The sequence below is a fragment of the Oncorhynchus tshawytscha genome, linkage group LG06, assembly GCF_018296145.1.
Source record: "Oncorhynchus tshawytscha isolate Ot180627B linkage group LG06, Otsh_v2.0, whole genome shotgun sequence".
NCBI classification, from domain to species: Eukaryota; Metazoa; Chordata; class Actinopteri; order Salmoniformes; family Salmonidae; genus Oncorhynchus; species Oncorhynchus tshawytscha.
Window position 1 is genome coordinate 50,371,780 of NC_056434.1, and position 18,228 is coordinate 50,390,007.

Here is an 18,228-nt window from a genome sequence, read left to right on the forward strand (position 1 = left end):
GAATTGCTTTGGTTGAGAAGCAAGCTTGGCTAGACCATCAGCAGCAAAAACAACAGTAAGATAGCTCAGCTCAGTTGGTACTCTGACTGACATCTAGTGTGCAGAGCAAGACGATACAGTTGAGAATATCCGTAGTCTACCGACTCCTGTATGGTCATTTTCTATGATAGGCCCGGTGTGCCTTATGATAGCTAGGCTACTGTATAGATTGTTTCATTTTCTTTGTTTCTGTATTTGTGGCAGACCTGTAGATATGGACATGCCTTTTAATTTAATTTTTTATTTTTTACCTCCTCTCTGTTCGTTTGTATGTCAGACCTGTAGATATGGACATTATTTGACCTGGTCTCTGTGTTTGTATGACAGACCTGTAGGTATGGACATTATTTGACCTGGTCTCTGTGTTTGTATGACAGACCTGTAGGTATGGACATTATTTGACCTGGTCTCTGTGTTTGTATGACAGACCTGTAGGTATGGACATTATTTGACCTGGTCTCTGTGTTTGTATGACAGACCTGTAGATATGGACATTATTTGACCTGGTCTCTGTGTTTGTATGACAGACCTGTAGGTATGGACATTATTTGACCTGGTCTCTGTGTTTGTGTGGCAGGCATGTAGATATGGACATGTCCAGCACCTGGAGCACCTGTTGTTCTACGGAGCAGACATGGGTGTCCAGAACGCCTCGGGAAACACGGCTCTACACATCTGTGCTCTATACAATCAGGTGAGAAAACACAAACCACCAATCGGCTGTCAATCAACAGTACAGAGGGGTTTATATTCTACCACCTACAATGTTTTAATTATCCCATTAGCATATTGTTTTGGTACAGGCCCATAGTATTCATGATTAGGGTCAATTCCATTTGAATTCATGCAATTCAAGAAGTAAACTGATTTGACTGAATTGAAATGGAATTCACCCCAATCCTGAAAATGATGCTATTATTAGCGAAGGGGGAAATGATGATGAATACATATCCTGTTGATTCGTCACATGGATAAAGATTGACTGGATGCGCTGCTGATGATACATTTCACTGCGATGGATGAATCCTGGGTGAACACGAGTCAATATTGTCTTAACATTTTAAAATGTACCCATCTATCATGTTCTATATGGGCTTAGAGATCGATGGAAATGAATGATGACAATTATGAAAATGTCATTCATTACTGTGCGTGTGCGTTGGCCCTTGTGTCAATGGCTATGAATTATAGTTTAAATGTTAATCCCTCCACTCTGTCATATGAGCATTACACACACACACACGCACCCACAAACACACACACATTTTCCAGATGGTGGTTTTAGCATGGGATGTGTGTGTGTGATATCTCTCCTGTTCTCTGTAGGGTTCACTGCTCCCATGAGATATGGCAGAGATTAAATTTGTTTTGTTTTTTAAACTCTCTCCTGCCATTAAGAGAGAGAGCGAGTGAGGAATGATGAGAGAGACATAGAGAAAGAATAAGAGAGAGAGAGAATGAGAGAGAAAAAGAGATGATTCCCTCTCCATTGTTTGGCGTTGTGCAGTCTCTTACCTCAAGTGCTCTGCTCAGCTCCTACACGGGCAAGGTTTATCTCAATGGCTTTCTGATTGGACGCCCTTTTGCATGACAGCGTTAGTGTGATCTAATGACTGTAATGACAGCCACTGGAAGGGATAAACTTCACTGTACATCAACCTCAGCCTGATTTAACCTTCACATAATGTTATTATTATTATAGATATCTGCCCCATATTTTATGCATCATTTGTTGTTCATCTGAGGACTAGTGGCAGTAGAATATACAAAAGAGCATGCTAAGTATGCTTCTTTGCATCTCTGCTCAAATCTGGATAGCAGATTGAAAGGAATGAGTCTTATTCTGTACATTTAGTAATCGCTTGCTTTTCTAAAGTCTACCAACATTGCCAGCAGGCATGCCAGCCAAGACAAGCTAGCTACTCTTAATTTTTTGATAGCCTGAAATGGCTTCTTGGTAGCTAGTTATGAGGTTGGGCTAGCTAAAGCCAATTTCATACAATTTCTAGGTAGCTAGTATTATTCCAACAACAAAACATTTAACCAGATAAATCTGAGGGGGCACGTGCCCCTGTGCCCCCTATGGACAAGATGCCTCTGAATTTATTGAACATTAAAACTATGAATATTCATATCTCAAAAGTACCCTTTTGATTTTGTTAATTTTTTCTGCAGATTGTTTTTAAAAGTTTATCAAATTTCCAATGTGGGCTCTCTGCTACTTTTAAAGTTATGATACATTTTATCAGCACCACCAACACAGTGATTAGGAAAATGGATTCGGGAACTCCCTCCGCTGGTGATTTGCTGAAGGGTAGTGCTAGCAGGGATCCTTTGGATGTCCAACTCCACCGTCACACAATTAAGTAGAAAGTTATAACGGTTAAGGTTAAGGGTTACGGTTAGGGTTAGGTAAGGGTTATTGTTAGGGTTATAGGTAAGGGTTATGGTTAAGGTTAGGGTTAGGGTAAGAGTAGGGGTTAAGGTGTAGGGCAGGGACGTCCCATGGATCCCGGATAGCACTACCCATTTTCTGAACACGCAATCCTACAGGAGGGATGCCATTGGTTAATGTTGTTATTATTGTTAATGTTGACTCAGTTCACGTGAAAATTCTATTTCAGAACATAGCCTTACTCCATATTTTCAAGCACACTATAAGGAGTACAATGTCATCAAGATGTTGTCTGTATAGGGTATGGTTCATGGTCCATAAGGTCTTACAGGAGGCATGCAATTGGTCTAAAAAGGACCTAAAATGGCCACTTTCATCATGATTTTCTATGTAAAAAGCATGTTAAACATCCTTCCTCCCGATAACATTTGCATGGAAAGGGAAAGGGGATACCTAATGAGTTGCACAACTGAACGCATTCAACTGAAATGTGAGTTACTAAATAAAAATTCAGGCCATGCTGGCGTGGAATTGCCCAGTAGGCGGAGTATTAGCTTGAACTTGGGTGTGTGTGTGTTTGTTTGTGTGTGTATGTGCAGGCACTGTTCGTGTGTGGGCGCCTGCGTGTTTGTGAGCTTGATTGTATGGGTGTGTGTATGCTTGCGTGTATGTGTGTGTGTGTGTGGGCACGTGTATATGTGTGTTCGCGTGCGTGTGTGTGTTTGTAGTGGAGTCTTCCGTGGGTGGGCTGCTGAATCCAGCTAGCAGCAGGCTATAGTGCCACATACAGTTACCACAGCTCCATCTCTTTATTCACCCATCTTTACACTACGTGTGTTCACTGCACTGAGATTCTTACTGGAGAACTGAGGTTTTACCTGGTAACAGACACAGGGCATCATCAGCCAGAACAGGGTGAGCTGCAGCTCCAGCACAATGATCAGTCCTGGAATGTTCTGGAATCAGTCTGGATCAGTTGATGGAATGGAATGCCTGAGCAAGATGGTTTCTGGTTCTCTCGTTAAATGGGTTCAGTACAGAAGAGGGTAATACTGTACAGTAGCTGGCTGCAGAGAGAGAGAGAGGGAGAGAGAGCGAGACAGAGACAGAGAGAGAGAGAGAAGTTTAAATTAATGAGGTCCTGGTCACAACCCTTACAGTGTCTTACTCTGTTCTCGCTCTCTCTCTCTCTCTCTCTTTTTAATTGTATTTATCCTCCCCAAGGAACACTGTGCCAGAGTACTGCTTGTTCGTGGTGCCAACAAGGAAGTGAAGAACTACAGAAGCCAGACATCATTCCAGGTATGGACTGACTCACACCTCTAACCATTACTGCTCACAGTAAAGGTTTGCTGTCGAGTATAGATGGCTCCATTCCAATCTCCAGTCTAACATGCCACATGGCCAGTACACTGCTTCCTTCTTCTATATGGTATGCTATATAATGGTCATCCATTGTTTCCATTACTCTTCTTTTCTCAGACGAATTACATCAGTAGAGAGCTTGTTACAGTAGTGTAGTATGTGATACTATTTTTGCGGGCAGGTGGCAAGTCTATTAAGTCTGTGTTTTCGGTCTCATTTTGTTCACTTGCCGTTTCAGAAGGGAAATGCAATAGGTTTGTTAGTGATTTAAGCAAAGCACTATATGAGTCAGTGGTTCCTTATATGGTAGTCTTTTATGTCGCTGTGAACAAGCAGTCAGTGGTCCTGGGATAATTATTCATGTTTTAATGGTTGTTTACATGCACGTGTCAGCGTTCCACGGTGTTTTAAATTTCAAACAACCAATTAGTCATACTGTAGGTGTGATGCATTTTGGGGGTTGAAGTAAAACATATCGAATGGATATCGAAATAGCTTTCTAGCTATAGTTGACTGTATGTTTTATTTTTCCCATTTATCATTCCTATTCTGTTTACCAACTGTGTACTACTTTTCATGCAGATACAGTAATTCCATATCCCACAAATAATTGAGCCGTGAATTCACACCGACATTGTTTTGACCTATTTTATTTTACTGGCAGCAGGCCCATATAGCTGCTAAGACATATTGCTATTTAAGTAGCATGGCAAAATAAGAACTACTGCATGAAGTACATTAGTACCAAGCACACAAACACAAATCAAGTTTATTCTGGGAAAGAGTCACCCATTGTGGTACGTTTATGGTACAAAGTAGAACATTTTTCACCAAATCCCCTCTTTACCTCCTCATGCTTTCTTAGCAGTCTGAACTCATCCTCAGTTACTCTGAACTCCTATTACTTGGTCTGATCCCCGGGGAAGCAAACTGTCTTCTCTTGCATCACGTTGGAGTCAGTGGAGTGTTGCTGTTTATGCAATGTACATTTCCGCCGAGCGCTGATGCGTCCTCAAATTCTCTCTATTATTCATTCATCCCTTCATACTTCTGAAATTGTTTCTTGCCTCAGTGACTCCTTAATTACAGCTAATTTGAAGGGGTCCATAAACCGCATTCACCACACCCAATCAAATTCTGATTAAGTCTTCCCAGTTAAACAGGCGTCTGCTGACTGATGGTGACAATTTAAGAGCTGAGATTAAGGGTAGCATCCCAAATGGCACCCTATTCCCTATATAGTGCACTATGGGCCCTGATCAAAAGTTGTGCACTATAGAGGGAACAGGGTGCCATTTGGGACGCATCACTGATTCAGAGCAAATTGGACCACTTCACTTCTTGCTCCTCTTTTCTGACCCACTTTCATCCTAAAATCACATCCCGCTCCACTTCCTAGTACACCCTGCCGTCATACCTCACTTTATCTCCATATGGTTTGGGACAAGGTAATCCTCCCCTGCCTCACATCCTTCCTCATCCCCCCTCTCCATCTCTCTCTCTCTCTCATCTCTCTCTCCCACTCTCTCTCCCACCCTCCTTCTGCTCTCCGTTTCTGTGGTCTTTTTTCTCTCTGTCCCTCTCTGCCCAGCCGTCATAACTTACCTCCATACGGTTTTGGGGACCAGGTAAACAGACCGCAGAGCAGAGAGCGGAGCGCGTATGGTGTACTTTGCTGTGCAGAGTTAAGAGGGGGTATAATCGTTTTAGCAGAAAGGGTTCTATAGCAGGCTATCATGGTGGTTATACTGTAGCAGAAGGTTGTTTCTGGAAGATGAGCTGGGAAGCAGGAGTCATGACATGTGTTGTCACCCCCAGAGAGGACCTCCTGGCTCTCATCATCGTGAAACCATCAGCTGGAGATTATACAGCCTCGTTCCACACTCTAGCTGGCATTGAATTACAGCCCTACTACTCCAAGCCAATATACGGTAGCTACCGTAAGGTCATTGCTGTATTACATTGATAGGTTCATTGAACTCATTTCAGCTGTGCTATTGAAAATGGAAGTATACTTTGGGCTAATTTTCACTTATGCATCATTAATGGAAAATGCTATTTGTTTTTCAATATGGAGGCAATTTCATATTTGCAACGGAGGGATGAGTTTCCATTTATTTCCATGATAAGTAGCGTTTCAAGTTGTTCTTTTCCGTGACTGAACTAGCTGGATGTTCATGAGAGGTACTGTATGATTCAGGTGGAGACTTTGTATGGACTTTTGTCTCCAGCGACTAAAACTATGGTCGACCTGCTTTGATGCAGCCAGAGCCTCAAGTCGTTTCTCCTACTCCACTGACCTGACTTATGTAAGACGAGCTAAAGGTGGCCTGAGCCGGTAGGGTCTACTGGCTGGATATGTGTTGACTCACCCACTGTGGCTGTAGCTCGGCTGTCCGCCACCCACGACAGTACAACACTTAGCGGGCTGCTGTTTGTTGTGTTATTATTAGTAGCTATAATCATTTCAGGTTGCATTTCATAAAAGTGAGTCCTTCGACAATGGGTATTAAGTTGTTTTCGGGCAAATAACTGAGGTACCACATGTGGGATGCCATCAGAGCAGGTAGTCAGGCATTTTGAATTATGAATACCATAGGTCAGCCATTTTGCGTAATTTAAAAATGGTACTGTGATAAACGCTAAAAGACAAATCTATCATTCTGTTCCAGGTGGCCATCATCGCGGGGAACTTTGAATTGGCAGAATTCATCAAGAATCACAAAGAGACTGATATTGGTAAGTTACTGAACTAAACACTTATATGTGTGTCTAAACTGGGTGTATTTTAAGAGAAGAAGAAAATACGTTCTTGTTCTAATATAGGAAATGGTGAGACTGGTAAACCATTGAGCGCAGCAGCCAGTATGGTTGACCAGGCTAGGAAATGGTTGCAAGCAAATCTGTTGTATTGAATGGGATTCAAGTCATGTCCAATTCATGTGCTTCTTTATAAATGTTGTATGTTGTTGACCAAAGATCTTCCTCTCTGAATGGGCCCTGCTGTTTACTGTTTGATGGACCTGCACTGTGGTTCCTCTCACCTATAGACAGTCTGTTTTCTGCTCCAATCCCACATCTACTTCCACACTTAGCCACAGTACACAGTGGAGCTGACCTACATAGTGCAGAGTAGAGCGACTGGGATGAGAACACATACGCGTCACACACATCCTGCATGCACACATACACACACGCATGTGCGCATGAACACATGTATGAACACACACACACACACGTATAAAGTGTAGTCTTTATAATAGGTTACTTTGCTGTATAATGTGTACTGTATGTAGTACACTATAGAATACCCCTAAAAAGACAGCATGCCTTTGAGAACTAAGAACAGTGTTCCAGTGGTTGTCTGTGATATGAATGGGACAATCTCCCTCTATTCTTCACAAAGGGCACATCCATCCTCTCTTATCCTCACATGACACTCTTAGAAGAAAAGGTGTTATCTAAAAGGGTTCTTCATCTGTCCTCATAGGAGAACCCATTGAAGAACCCAATTTGGTTCCAGGTAGAACCCTATTTGTTCCAGGTAGAACCATTTTTGGTTCCATGTAAAAACCCTTTCCACCTCAAGTTCTACCTGGAACCTAAAAGGGTTCTCCTACAGGGACAGCCAAAGAACCCTTTTTGAGCACTTTTTTCTAAGAGTGTACACTACCGTTCAAAAGTTTGGGGTCACTTAGAAATGTCTGTGTTATGAAAGAAAAGCTCATTTTTTTGTCCTTTAAAATTAAATAAAAAAGATCAGAAATACAGTGTAGACATTGTTAATGTTGTAAATGACTATTGTAGCTAGAAATGGCTGATTTTTAATGGAATATCTACAGAGGCCCGTTATCAGCAACCATCACTCCTGTGTTATAATGGCACGTTGTGTTAGCTAATCCAAGTTCATCATTTTGAAAGGCTAATTGATCATTAGAAAGCCCTTTTGGAATTATGTTAGCACAGCTGAAAACTGTTCTGATTAAAGAAGCAATAAAACTGGCCTTCTTTAGACTAGTTGAGTATCTGGAGCATCAGCGTTTGTGGGTTCGATTACATGCTCAAAATGGCCGGAAACAATTAACTTTCTTCTGAAACTCGTCAGTCTATTCTTGTTCTGAGACATTAAGGCTATTCCATGTGAGAATTTGCCAAGAAACCGAAGATCTCGTACAACGCTGTTTACTACTCCCTTCACAGAACAGCGCAGACTGGCTCTAACCAGAAGTGAAAGAGGAGTGGGAGGCCTGATGCACAACTGAGCAAGAGGACAAGTACATTAGTGTCTAGTTTGAGAAACAAATACCTCACAAGTCCTCAACTGGCAGCTTCATTAAATAGTGCCCGCAAAACACCAGTCTCAATGTCAACAGTGAAGAGGCAACTCCGGGATGCTGGCCTTCTAGGCAGAGTTCCTCTGTCCAGTGTCTGTGTTCTTTTGCCCACCTTAATCTTTTCTTTTTTAATTAGCCAGTATGAGATATGGCTTTTCCTGTGCAACTCTGCCTAGAAGGCCAGCATTCCGGAGTCGCCTCTTCACTGTTGACGTTGAGACTGGTGTTTGGCGGGTATTATTTAATGAAGCTGCCAGGTGCCCTATAGAAGCTGCCAGGTTGCTGGTGATGGGGATTCTCTCTAATCTTTCTTTGCTTGTCACTTTGTAACTGCTGGAGTCAGGTCTTTCCTATGTCCTTAGGCCAGGGTTTTGACATTATGAACTCTCCTCGGCCTTCTGGCATGCTGTCAACATAATGCTACTGCCAGCAATCTTACTGTGCAATTGCCGGAGCATTTCTGTCTTTTCCTCTCCAAATAGGCACTGACACTTACACTAACTCATTTTGTCATGCATTTGCAACCTCCCAAGAGTATTTTTGTTCTCTGTCTTCCATTCCGTCATCGCTTCTTAATGTTTTGTAACCTTCTTTTGTAAATTGCTGAACATCTTCTATCTGATCTAAACAGTCAAACTGAAAAGTCTTTGTAATAGTGGACCTCAGTACATGTTCATTTATAACTACTCTGTACGATATAGTACAACAGCATGCCTACAGACAGGGGTGTCATGCACCCATTATTTTAGATGGGGCATGAAGTATATGGCCAGGGAGGGGGGGGGGGTGTTGCACATTGATTCTCTAACCTATTACTGGAGTGGGCTAAACCAGGGTCACACAGAGTGTTTCTTAGTAGTCTTAAACAAACGTATACACCTCACACACGATTATGAGCTTAAAAAAAGAAGACACCTGTACCATGTCAGCTATAGAGTTGAAATGTATCAAATGTTTGCATCCCAATAGTACACTTTATATACAACACAGAAGAATGAAATATAACTAAATCAGTTGGCATAGAAAAAAACAGATTTTTGGAATATATATTTTTTTTTAAATATGAAAAATATTAATAACATTCCACCCATGAGGCCAATAGAGGGAGATTTGGTCATTTGACTGCAGGAAAGGGTATGAACCTTTATGCCTTTTAGGGTTTTAGTACAACTGCCACACTGGTATATACTATCGTAACACAATAATTAAAGCAATTTGAGTATTTTCTAAAGTCTAGCAACCTTGCCAGTTGGCATGCCAGCTAAGATAGTTTGACAACTTACTCTAACTTGATTGATAGCCTGAAATGGCTTGGTAGCTAGCCATGAGGTTGGGAGATTTGGAACCTATCTAGCTGGCTAGCTAAAGCCAACTTCATAAAATTGCTAGGTGGCTAGTATTACAGAGAAACAACAAAACATTTGAATTTGATTTATTCATCAAGAAGGAATCAATATGCTACCTAGCTTGATCAAATTAAAATGAAAATAAATAGCAAAAAAATACAAAAACTATAGTAACACAATAAAAGAACATTAAAGAGGCTATATACCAGCAGTACCGGTACCGAGTGAATGTGCAGGGGTACGAGGTAGTTGAGGTAGTATGTACATGTAGGTAGGGGTAAAAGTGACTAGGTAATCAGGATAGATAATAAACAGAGTAGCAGGAGCATATGTGAAGAGAGTGTGAAAGTGTGTGTGTGTGTGTGTGTGTGTGTGTGTGTGTGTGTGTGTGTGTGTGTGTGTGTGTGTTGGAATGTCAGTGTAATATGTGTGAGTGTGTAGGTAGTATCTAGAGTCCTGCCTAACATATCTTTGCTCTGTGGTGCACCTTCGAAGGACCTACTTACTAGGGCAAATAGGCGGGGTACTCTTTCCAGTCAGTGTGCGCCCTCCGCAAAATACAGCTTACACATCTTTTTTTAAATAATTATGATAAAACGTCAGCTTAAAAATTTAGTTTTGTAATTTATTTAATTTAATTAAAAAATCTGAGGGGGCATGTGCCCTTGTGCCCCTTATGGGCATGACACCTCTGCGTACAGTCATGACATGAAAACCTATAGTATCTGCCTTGTTCAACAGTCAACTATGTAAATCATTGTCACATACCAGTGGTTGCCATGGTTCCCAGATCCATGTGATAATAGGCTTAGGGGATCTGAATCTTCGGTTCCTCGATGATGATGATGATGGGAGACTCATGGTAAGGGAGGTAGCCTCTTTATATAGTATACATCTATGCATTGATGGTTAGTTTTCCTAAAACATTTTTAACTCATTAGTGTTGTTTACATCAATGTCCTGTGCCTTGCGTCATTTTATGGTCTACTGTATCACTGATCTATGTGGTGATTCATGTGATGCCAGAAGTGTTCTATCTAATTTCCTATATCTATGGATCCATCATTCAGGGTTTGTGATGCTCAAACGATGGTTCCTCAGTATTTTACACTCTTTGCGATTGATCTATTCCAGCACAAGCTGCTCATTAATTTGTGTTGTGTTTGATTGATTGAGTGGTTGATGTTTTAATGCAAACGTTTAGGTTTTGAAGAGTTCATGTTATTCTTTGGAGAGAAGAGTGGTGGTTGGTGGTTGTCAGGTTGCTACAGTGGCTTGTGAAAGTATTTACCCCATTGGCATTTTTTCTATTTTGTTGCCTTATAACCTGGAATTCAAATTGATTTTTGGGGTGTTTGTATCATTTGATTTATACAACATGCCAACCACTTTGAGGATGCAAAACATGTTTTATTGTAAAACAAACAAGAAATAAGACAAAAAAACTGAAAACTTGAGCGTACATAACTACCCCCCCCCCCCAAAAAAAGTCAATACTTTGTAGAGCCACCTTTTGCAGCAATTACAGCTGCAAGTCTCTTGGGGTATGTCTCTATAAGCTTGGCACATCTAGCCACTGGGATTTGTGTCCATTCTTCAAGGCAAAACTGCTCCAGCTCCTTCAAGTTGGATGGGTTCCGCTGGTGTACAGCCATCTTTAAGTCATACCACAGATTCTCAATTGGATTGAGGTCTGGGTTTTGACGAGGCCATTCCAAGACATTTAAATGTTTCCCCTTAAACCACTCGAGTGTTGCTTTAACAGTATGCTTAGGCTCATTGTCCCGCTGGAAGGTGAACCTCCGTCCCAGTCTCAAATCTCTGGAAGACTGAAACAGGTTTCCCTCAAGAATTTCCCTGTACTTAGTGCCATCCATCATTCCTTCAATTCGGATCAGTTTCCCAGTACCTGCCAATGAAAAACATCCCCACAGCATGATGCTGCCACCACCATGATTCACTGTGGTGATGAGGTTCTCGGGTCGATGAGAGGTGTTCGGTTTGCGCCAGACATAGAGTTTTCCTTGATGGCCAAAAAGCAAAATTTTTGTCTCTGACCAGAGTACCTTCTTCCATATGTTTGGGGAGTCTCCCACATGCCTTTTGGCGAACACCAAACATGTTTGCTTATATTCCTGGCCACTCTTCCGGAAAGCCCAGCTCTGTGGAGTGAATGGCCTAAAGTGGTCCTATGGACAGATACTCCAATCTCCACTGTGGAGCTTTTCAGCTCCTTCAGGGTTATCTTTGGTCTCTTTGTTGCCTCTCTGATTAATGGCCTCCTTGCCTGGTCCATGAGTTTTGGTTAGCGGCCCTCTCTTGGCAGGTTTGTTCTGGTGCCATATTCTTTCCATTTTTAATAATGGATTTAATGGTGCTCCGTGGGATGTTCAAAGTTTAGAATATTTTTTTAGAACCCAACCCTGATCTTTACTTCTCCACAACTTTGTCCCTGACCTGTTTGGAGAGCTCCTTGGTCTTCATAGTGCCGCTTGCTTGGTGGTACCCCTTGCTTTGTGGTGTTGCAGACTCTGGGGCCTTTCAGAACAGGTGTATATATACTGAGATCATGTGACAGATCATGTGACACTTAGATTGCACACAGGTTGACTTTATTTAACTAATTATGTGACTTCTGAAGGTAATTGGCACCAGATCTTATTTAGGAGCTTCATAGCAAAGGGGGTGGATACATACAGTTGAAGTCGGAAGTTTACATACACCTTAGCAAAATACATTTAAACTCAGTTTTTCACAATTCCTGACATTTAATCCTCAAAAGAATTTCCTGTCTTTGGTCCGTTAGGACACCACTTTATTTAAAAAATGTGAAATGTCAGAATATTAGTAAAGATAATGATTTATTTCAGCTTGTATTTCTTTCATCACATTCCCAGTGGGTCAGAAGTTTACATTCACTCAATTAGTATTTGGTAGCATTGCCTTTTAATTGTTTTATTTGGGTCAAACTTTTTGAGTAGCCTTCCACAAGCTTCCCACAATAAGTTGGGTGAATTTTGGCCCATTCCTCCTGACTGAGTCAGGTTTGTAGGCCTCATTGCTCGCACACGCTTTTTCAAATCTGCCCACACATTTTCTATACGATTGAGGTCAGGGCTTTATGATGGCCACTCCAATACCTTGACTTTGTTGTCCTTAAACCATTTTGCCACAACTTTGGAAGTATGCTTGGGGTTATTGTCCATTTGGAAGACCCATTTGCGATCAAGCTTTAACTGTCTTAAGATGTTGCTTCAATATATCCACATAATTTCCCCACCTCAAGATGCCATCTATTTTGTGAAGTGCACCAATCCCTCCTGCAGCAAAGCACCCCCCACAACATGATGTTGCCACCCCCGTGCTTCACGGTTGGGATGGTGTTCTTCGGCTTGCAAGCCACCCCCTTTTTCCTCTTAACATAACGATGGTCATTAAGGCCAAACAGTTCTATTTTTGTTTCATCAGACCAGAGGACATTTCTCCAAAAAGTATGATCTTTGTCCCCATGTGCAGTTGCAAACCATAGGCTGGCTTTTTTATGGCGGTTTTTGAGCAGTGGCTTTTTCTTTGCTGAGCGGTATAGGACTCGTTTTACTGTGGATATAGACACTTTTGTACCTGTTTCCTCCAGCATCTTCAACAAGGTCCTTTACTGTTGTTCTGGGATTTATTTGCACTTTTCCCACCAAGTACATTCATCTCTTGGACACAGAACGCGTCTACTTCCTGTGCGGTATGACGGCTGCGTGGTCCCATGGTGTTTATTCTTGCGTACTATTGTTTGTACAGATGAATGTGGTACCTTTATGTGTTTGTAAATTGCTCCCAAGAATGAACCAGACTTGTGGAGGTCAACTATTTTTTTCTGAGGTCTTGGCTGATTTCTTTTGATTTTCCCATGATGTCAAGCAAAGAGGCACTGAGTTTGAAGGTAGGCCTTGAAAAACATCCACAGGTACACCTCCAATTGACTCAAATAATGTAAATTAGCCTATCAGAAGCTTCTAAAGCCATGACATAATTTTCTGGAATTCTCCAAGCTGTTTAAAGGCACAGTCAACTTAGTGTGTGTAAACTTCTGACCCACTGGAATTGTGATACCGTGAAATAATCTGTCTGTAAACAACTGTTGGAAAAATTACTTGTGTCATGCACATAGTGGATGTCCTAACCAACTTGCCAAAACTATTGTTTGTTAACAAGAAATTTGTGGGGTGTTGAAAAAAACAAGTTTTAATCACTCCAACCTAAGTGTATGTAAACTTACGACCTCAACTGTATACACGCACCTCCTTTTTCTTTTTCCATTTCACTTCACCAATTTGGGCTATTTTGTGTGTGTCCATTACATGAAATCCAAATAAAAATCCATTTAAATTACAGGTTGCAATGCATCAAAATGGGGGAACCGCCAAGAGGGTGAATACTTTTGCAAGGCGCTGTATCTTACAATCCGTATCCCGTAGATGCGAAGACGTGATCCATAGGGATTCCCCCATCCACAGTTCCCCTATAGCCTACAGTCATTTAGATGTTAGATTTGAAACTGGTTTGATGTCATAATGCTTTAAAATCCGTCATAGACAGCACATTTTCCGGCACGGGATAGAGCCATCATTATCATTTCCTGAACCATCAGAGTAAGTGAAAATGTTGCATTAAATGGACTGATTCCTATATATTTATTTAGCTAGGCAACCAATGACCACACCAATGGTTTGAGATACATTTAGAGCAATGTTGATGGTAGGAGTATTTCCAAATGCCAGGCTCTGAATTCATTATGTTGTTTCCCCAATGAAAGTCCCAAAGGTATTCTGAAGAGGTGCTGAGTCTGACATTATAACATTTTATAATATCAGAACAATTCTTAATTTCCATCACATTCCCATTGGATTTGGAATGTGTCTTGTGCTGTCAATGATTGGTTGCATGGGCTGTGGAACCACACCATAATATACATAAGGAGTCAGATCCTTTCACAACCAACAAGCAACTTGCAAGTGACAAATTTAGACTTCCTCACTAAGGTTGCCTAGCAACACAAAGGGTTTGTTTCCGATACAGCTGTTCCCGCGAAAGCAAGGGTTAAAATCCCATCTCCCACTGAACATTGCATGTCTCATTTGGGTGCTATGGGATTGCAAGCGATTGCATCTCTTCGCCATGTTTGACAGTCACATATTGAAAATGTGCCTGTCCTGTCATCTATGGCAAAATCATTAACTTGTTAATGAAGTAGTTTTAGTTAATACAGCCCTTACTCTAGTTGATACAGCTGGCAGTGCTAATGATAATAATCATAGTTGATGTGGTTTAGTTTAATTCTCCCCATCCGTGATGATTATAATAATGGACATATTCTTGCTCCTTCGAGTCCAGCCTGATATGCTGTGCTGCTTGTCTATGTGCCTGGGTGAAGCTGTGAGAGAGAGCGAGAGTGTGTCTGTGAGAGAGAGCGAGAGTGTGTCTGTGAGAGAAAAGTGTGTGTCTGAAAGAGAGAGCGAGAGCGAGAGTGTGTCTGTGAGAAAGTGAGAGTGTGTCTGTGAGAAAGTGAGTGAGTGTGTGTCTGTGAGAGAGAGTGAGTGAGTGTGTGTCTGTGAGAGAGAGTGAGTGTGTCTGTGAGAGAGAGTGAGTGTGTGTGTCAGAGAGAGAGAGAGAGTGAGTGTGTGTCAGAGAGAGCGAGATTGTGTGTGTGTGTGTGTGTGTGTGTGTGTGTGTGTGAGAGAGAGAGGGGGAAAGGGATATGTGTGGATCTGGTGCATTGTGCACCCATCCTCATAGTCAGTGACAAGCGGAATCATGTGGGGTGGGCTCTCTCTGTCACCAGCGTGCCTGCCTGCCTGGCTCCATCCCTGCCTTCCTCCCTGCCCAGTCAATCTCTCTCCCTCCCATTGTGACTCGCTATACCACTGGAGCTATTCGCTGCTGCTTTTTCGCGCTACAAAACTCGGATACATTTCACATTCACTCTTTCTCCACATTCCCATGAATATTTAAGCAATAAGGAAAAGAGGGGAAATGAAGTCTTTTCTGAATGCCTTGAAGAAAGAAGGTGAGCTGTTGTAGTTGATTTTGGAGGATTTTGATGGCTTTCAATGTTTTGAGTTTGTGATTGAAAGTTTGTGTGACATACAGGATCTGAGAAAATGAGTTCTAGACTGTAGTTGTGGTACGCCTTTTAATTGATATGGTAGTTCTAGCTTAACAAAAAATGGGCATGTAGTTTAATAGCAACTGTTCATTAACTAAGGCAATTGTTGAATCACTAATAGTCACTGTTGTATAACTTGTTTTGCTAATATAAATATTGATGGCTGCTTTCATAACCCCTTCAAAAAGTCTCAAGAGGATGCTAACTATTTTGGCTCTACGGTTTTCAAAGAACACAGCCTGGGAAAGTAATGTCTGTTTACCGGATATACTGTAGAGTGCAACCTAGGTTGTTGGCACTGTAGGTTGATTTGACGAATGATGATCAATGTCGACAACTCACAATATCTGACTCTGCAAAGTGAACAGACTTTTTGCGACATTGTAAATGTAATCGGACCATTCTTGCAGAAGAGATGGAGTTAAATTGAACTGTCATACAGACACATACAGAGAATGCATTTGTTAGGATATGTCACTTTGTTAAAGCAGATCCAAGCATATCGCCATAACTTTATTCGCTTTGCCTCTTCCGTTGATGATAGGCCATTCAGATATCACCGGTTATTGGGAGAGAGGTGAAGAGGGTGTGGGGATCTGTCTTGTTCAGGTAGTGGTGGGTTGGGCGTTTTTCCTTTCCCTTACCTTTCCTCTCTTTATGCCTCACGGGCATACACTTTATTGTGGATAATTTTCACAGAGTTTTGGAGGTTCACTGGCACGGCTTTACATTGTGCAATCAGGATTTGAATCTTCCTCGGGGGGAATGCGTAGACTTCTTTTTTTGTAAGACGTCTTTTGGAAATGTTTTAAATAGATGACCCTTTTCCTAGGACGGTGTACTGTGATTTTGGCTGTTTTACAAAGCAGTGTTTTCTCTCTCACTAAGTGGCCTGTCTTTGCAGGGTGAAATCATGTGGATGCTGTATATAAGCCTCCTCTTCCTCCTTGGTGTTTAGAAGGCAGCGGAGAAATAAACATCATCATTAATCATGCTTCAGCTGTGTGCGCTGCTTCAAACACAGGGGAATTCCACCAAGGCTCCTATTATAGCTGGTGTTGAATAGAGTCCTCTCCACAGCCAGCCAGCCATGCTGGCTGTTCTGAGGCCGTGAGCCCAGCGCCTTTGGAGCTCTCCTTGCATCTTTATTGAGGCTCAAGATGCTTAATGCCTCAAGGTTGTTAATTGAAGGCGTGTGCGTGTTTGTGTGCGTGTGTGTGTGTGTGTGTGTGTGTGTGTGTGTGTGTGTGTGTGTGGAGTATTCTGCTTACTGACCTGCTTCTATTTGAGTTTCAAAGGAACAATGAAGAATCTGACGTAATACTCTACCATAATGAAACTTGGTCTAATTTCTCCCTCCCTCCCTCCCTCCCTCCCTCCCTCCCTCCCTCCCTCCCTCCCTCCCTCCCTCCCTCCCTCCCTCCCTCCCTCCCTCCCTCCCTCCCTCCCTCCCTCCCTCCCTCCCTCCCTCCCTCCCTCCCTCCCTCCCTCCCTCCCTCCCTCCCTCCCTCTAGTGCCTTTCCGTGAGGCGCCGGCCCAACCTGCCCGGCGCAAGCAAGCCCCACGGAGCACCCTCGCTGCACCACGGCCGACGCTCTTGCGCTCCAACAGCGACAACAACCTGAACGTGAACAACCGATCACCCCTGCCGTCCCCGAGCCACTCTCCCCTGCGTAGCCTCTCCCCCCGCCGGCCCCAGCAGCAGCAGATGCCCAGCCCCAATGGAACAGTCAGGACCATGGGGAAGGGGGCTCCCCGCCCTCCCCGCTCACCTTCCCTGGGGCGCCTGGGGGAGGAAGCACGGAGACAGACCCCTCAGCGACAGCCCAGGTTAGTCACCAACCAGGGTTTGAGTTATACATTGGCTCTTGAGGGCTCCCAACTTCTTTGCAGGTGCCCAGAGTTAAATCGTGGATTTTTTTAGGGGGGGGCCCGGCCCATATTGATATTCCAATACTTATGGGTGGGCTCTGATTTGTTATGGGGCTGCCCAGGCTTACTAGACCTCCTTTTAGTTAAACCATGTCACCAACTTTAGGGTGCGACTGCTATAGGGTGTGACTTTCCAATTAGTGCCCTTGGTAGTTTACAGAACCTCTACAAACAGAGTGCAGTTACAAAGAAGGATTTTGGCCCAGAAAATATGTCCCAAATGAGTCCCTGGTGCACATGGCAGCCTGGGGAATAGAGATGGTAGATGTGTGGCGCTCACTGTAGGTCTGATCAGTCTCTCAGGAGAGTGTGGATGTGTGTTCATGGATGTGTGTGGATGTTGGCCCAAAAACAGTCCCTGGTGTTCACTGCATCTTGGGGAGTAGAGATTCTAGATGTGCTCCACCATCGGTCCAATCAGTCACTCTTATGAATGTGGCAATGTTGGAGTGGGGGTTTCTGTTGCAGACAGGGGAGGGAAGGGTTTGTTCAGTTGGGATGAGTGAGGCCCTGCTCAAAAGTAGTACACTATACAGGGAATAAGGTGAGAGGAATTACAGGCAGACAGAGGAGAGGTTTGGCAGTACAGCTGTCCCACGGCGACTTGGTTAATGTGTACGGATTCCCAATGCCAATCGCGACAACTGTTACTCTTCCTGA

General features: G+C 42.8%; 1 protein-coding gene across 1 annotated transcript in view; it reads left to right on the forward strand.

The window, feature by feature from the left end:
- Positions 1-18,228, forward strand: part of shank2b (SH3 and multiple ankyrin repeat domains 2b) — a 127,250-nt gene that overhangs the window by 15,967 nt on the left and 93,055 nt on the right. The window contains exons 7-10 of the mRNA XM_042323342.1: positions 617-733; positions 3,659-3,736; positions 6,472-6,538; positions 17,151-17,466. Coding sequence (XP_042179276.1) covers positions 617-733; positions 3,659-3,736; positions 6,472-6,538; positions 17,151-17,466 — 578 coding nt within the window. The remainder of the gene's footprint in view (positions 1-616; positions 734-3,658; positions 3,737-6,471; positions 6,539-17,150; positions 17,467-18,228) is intronic.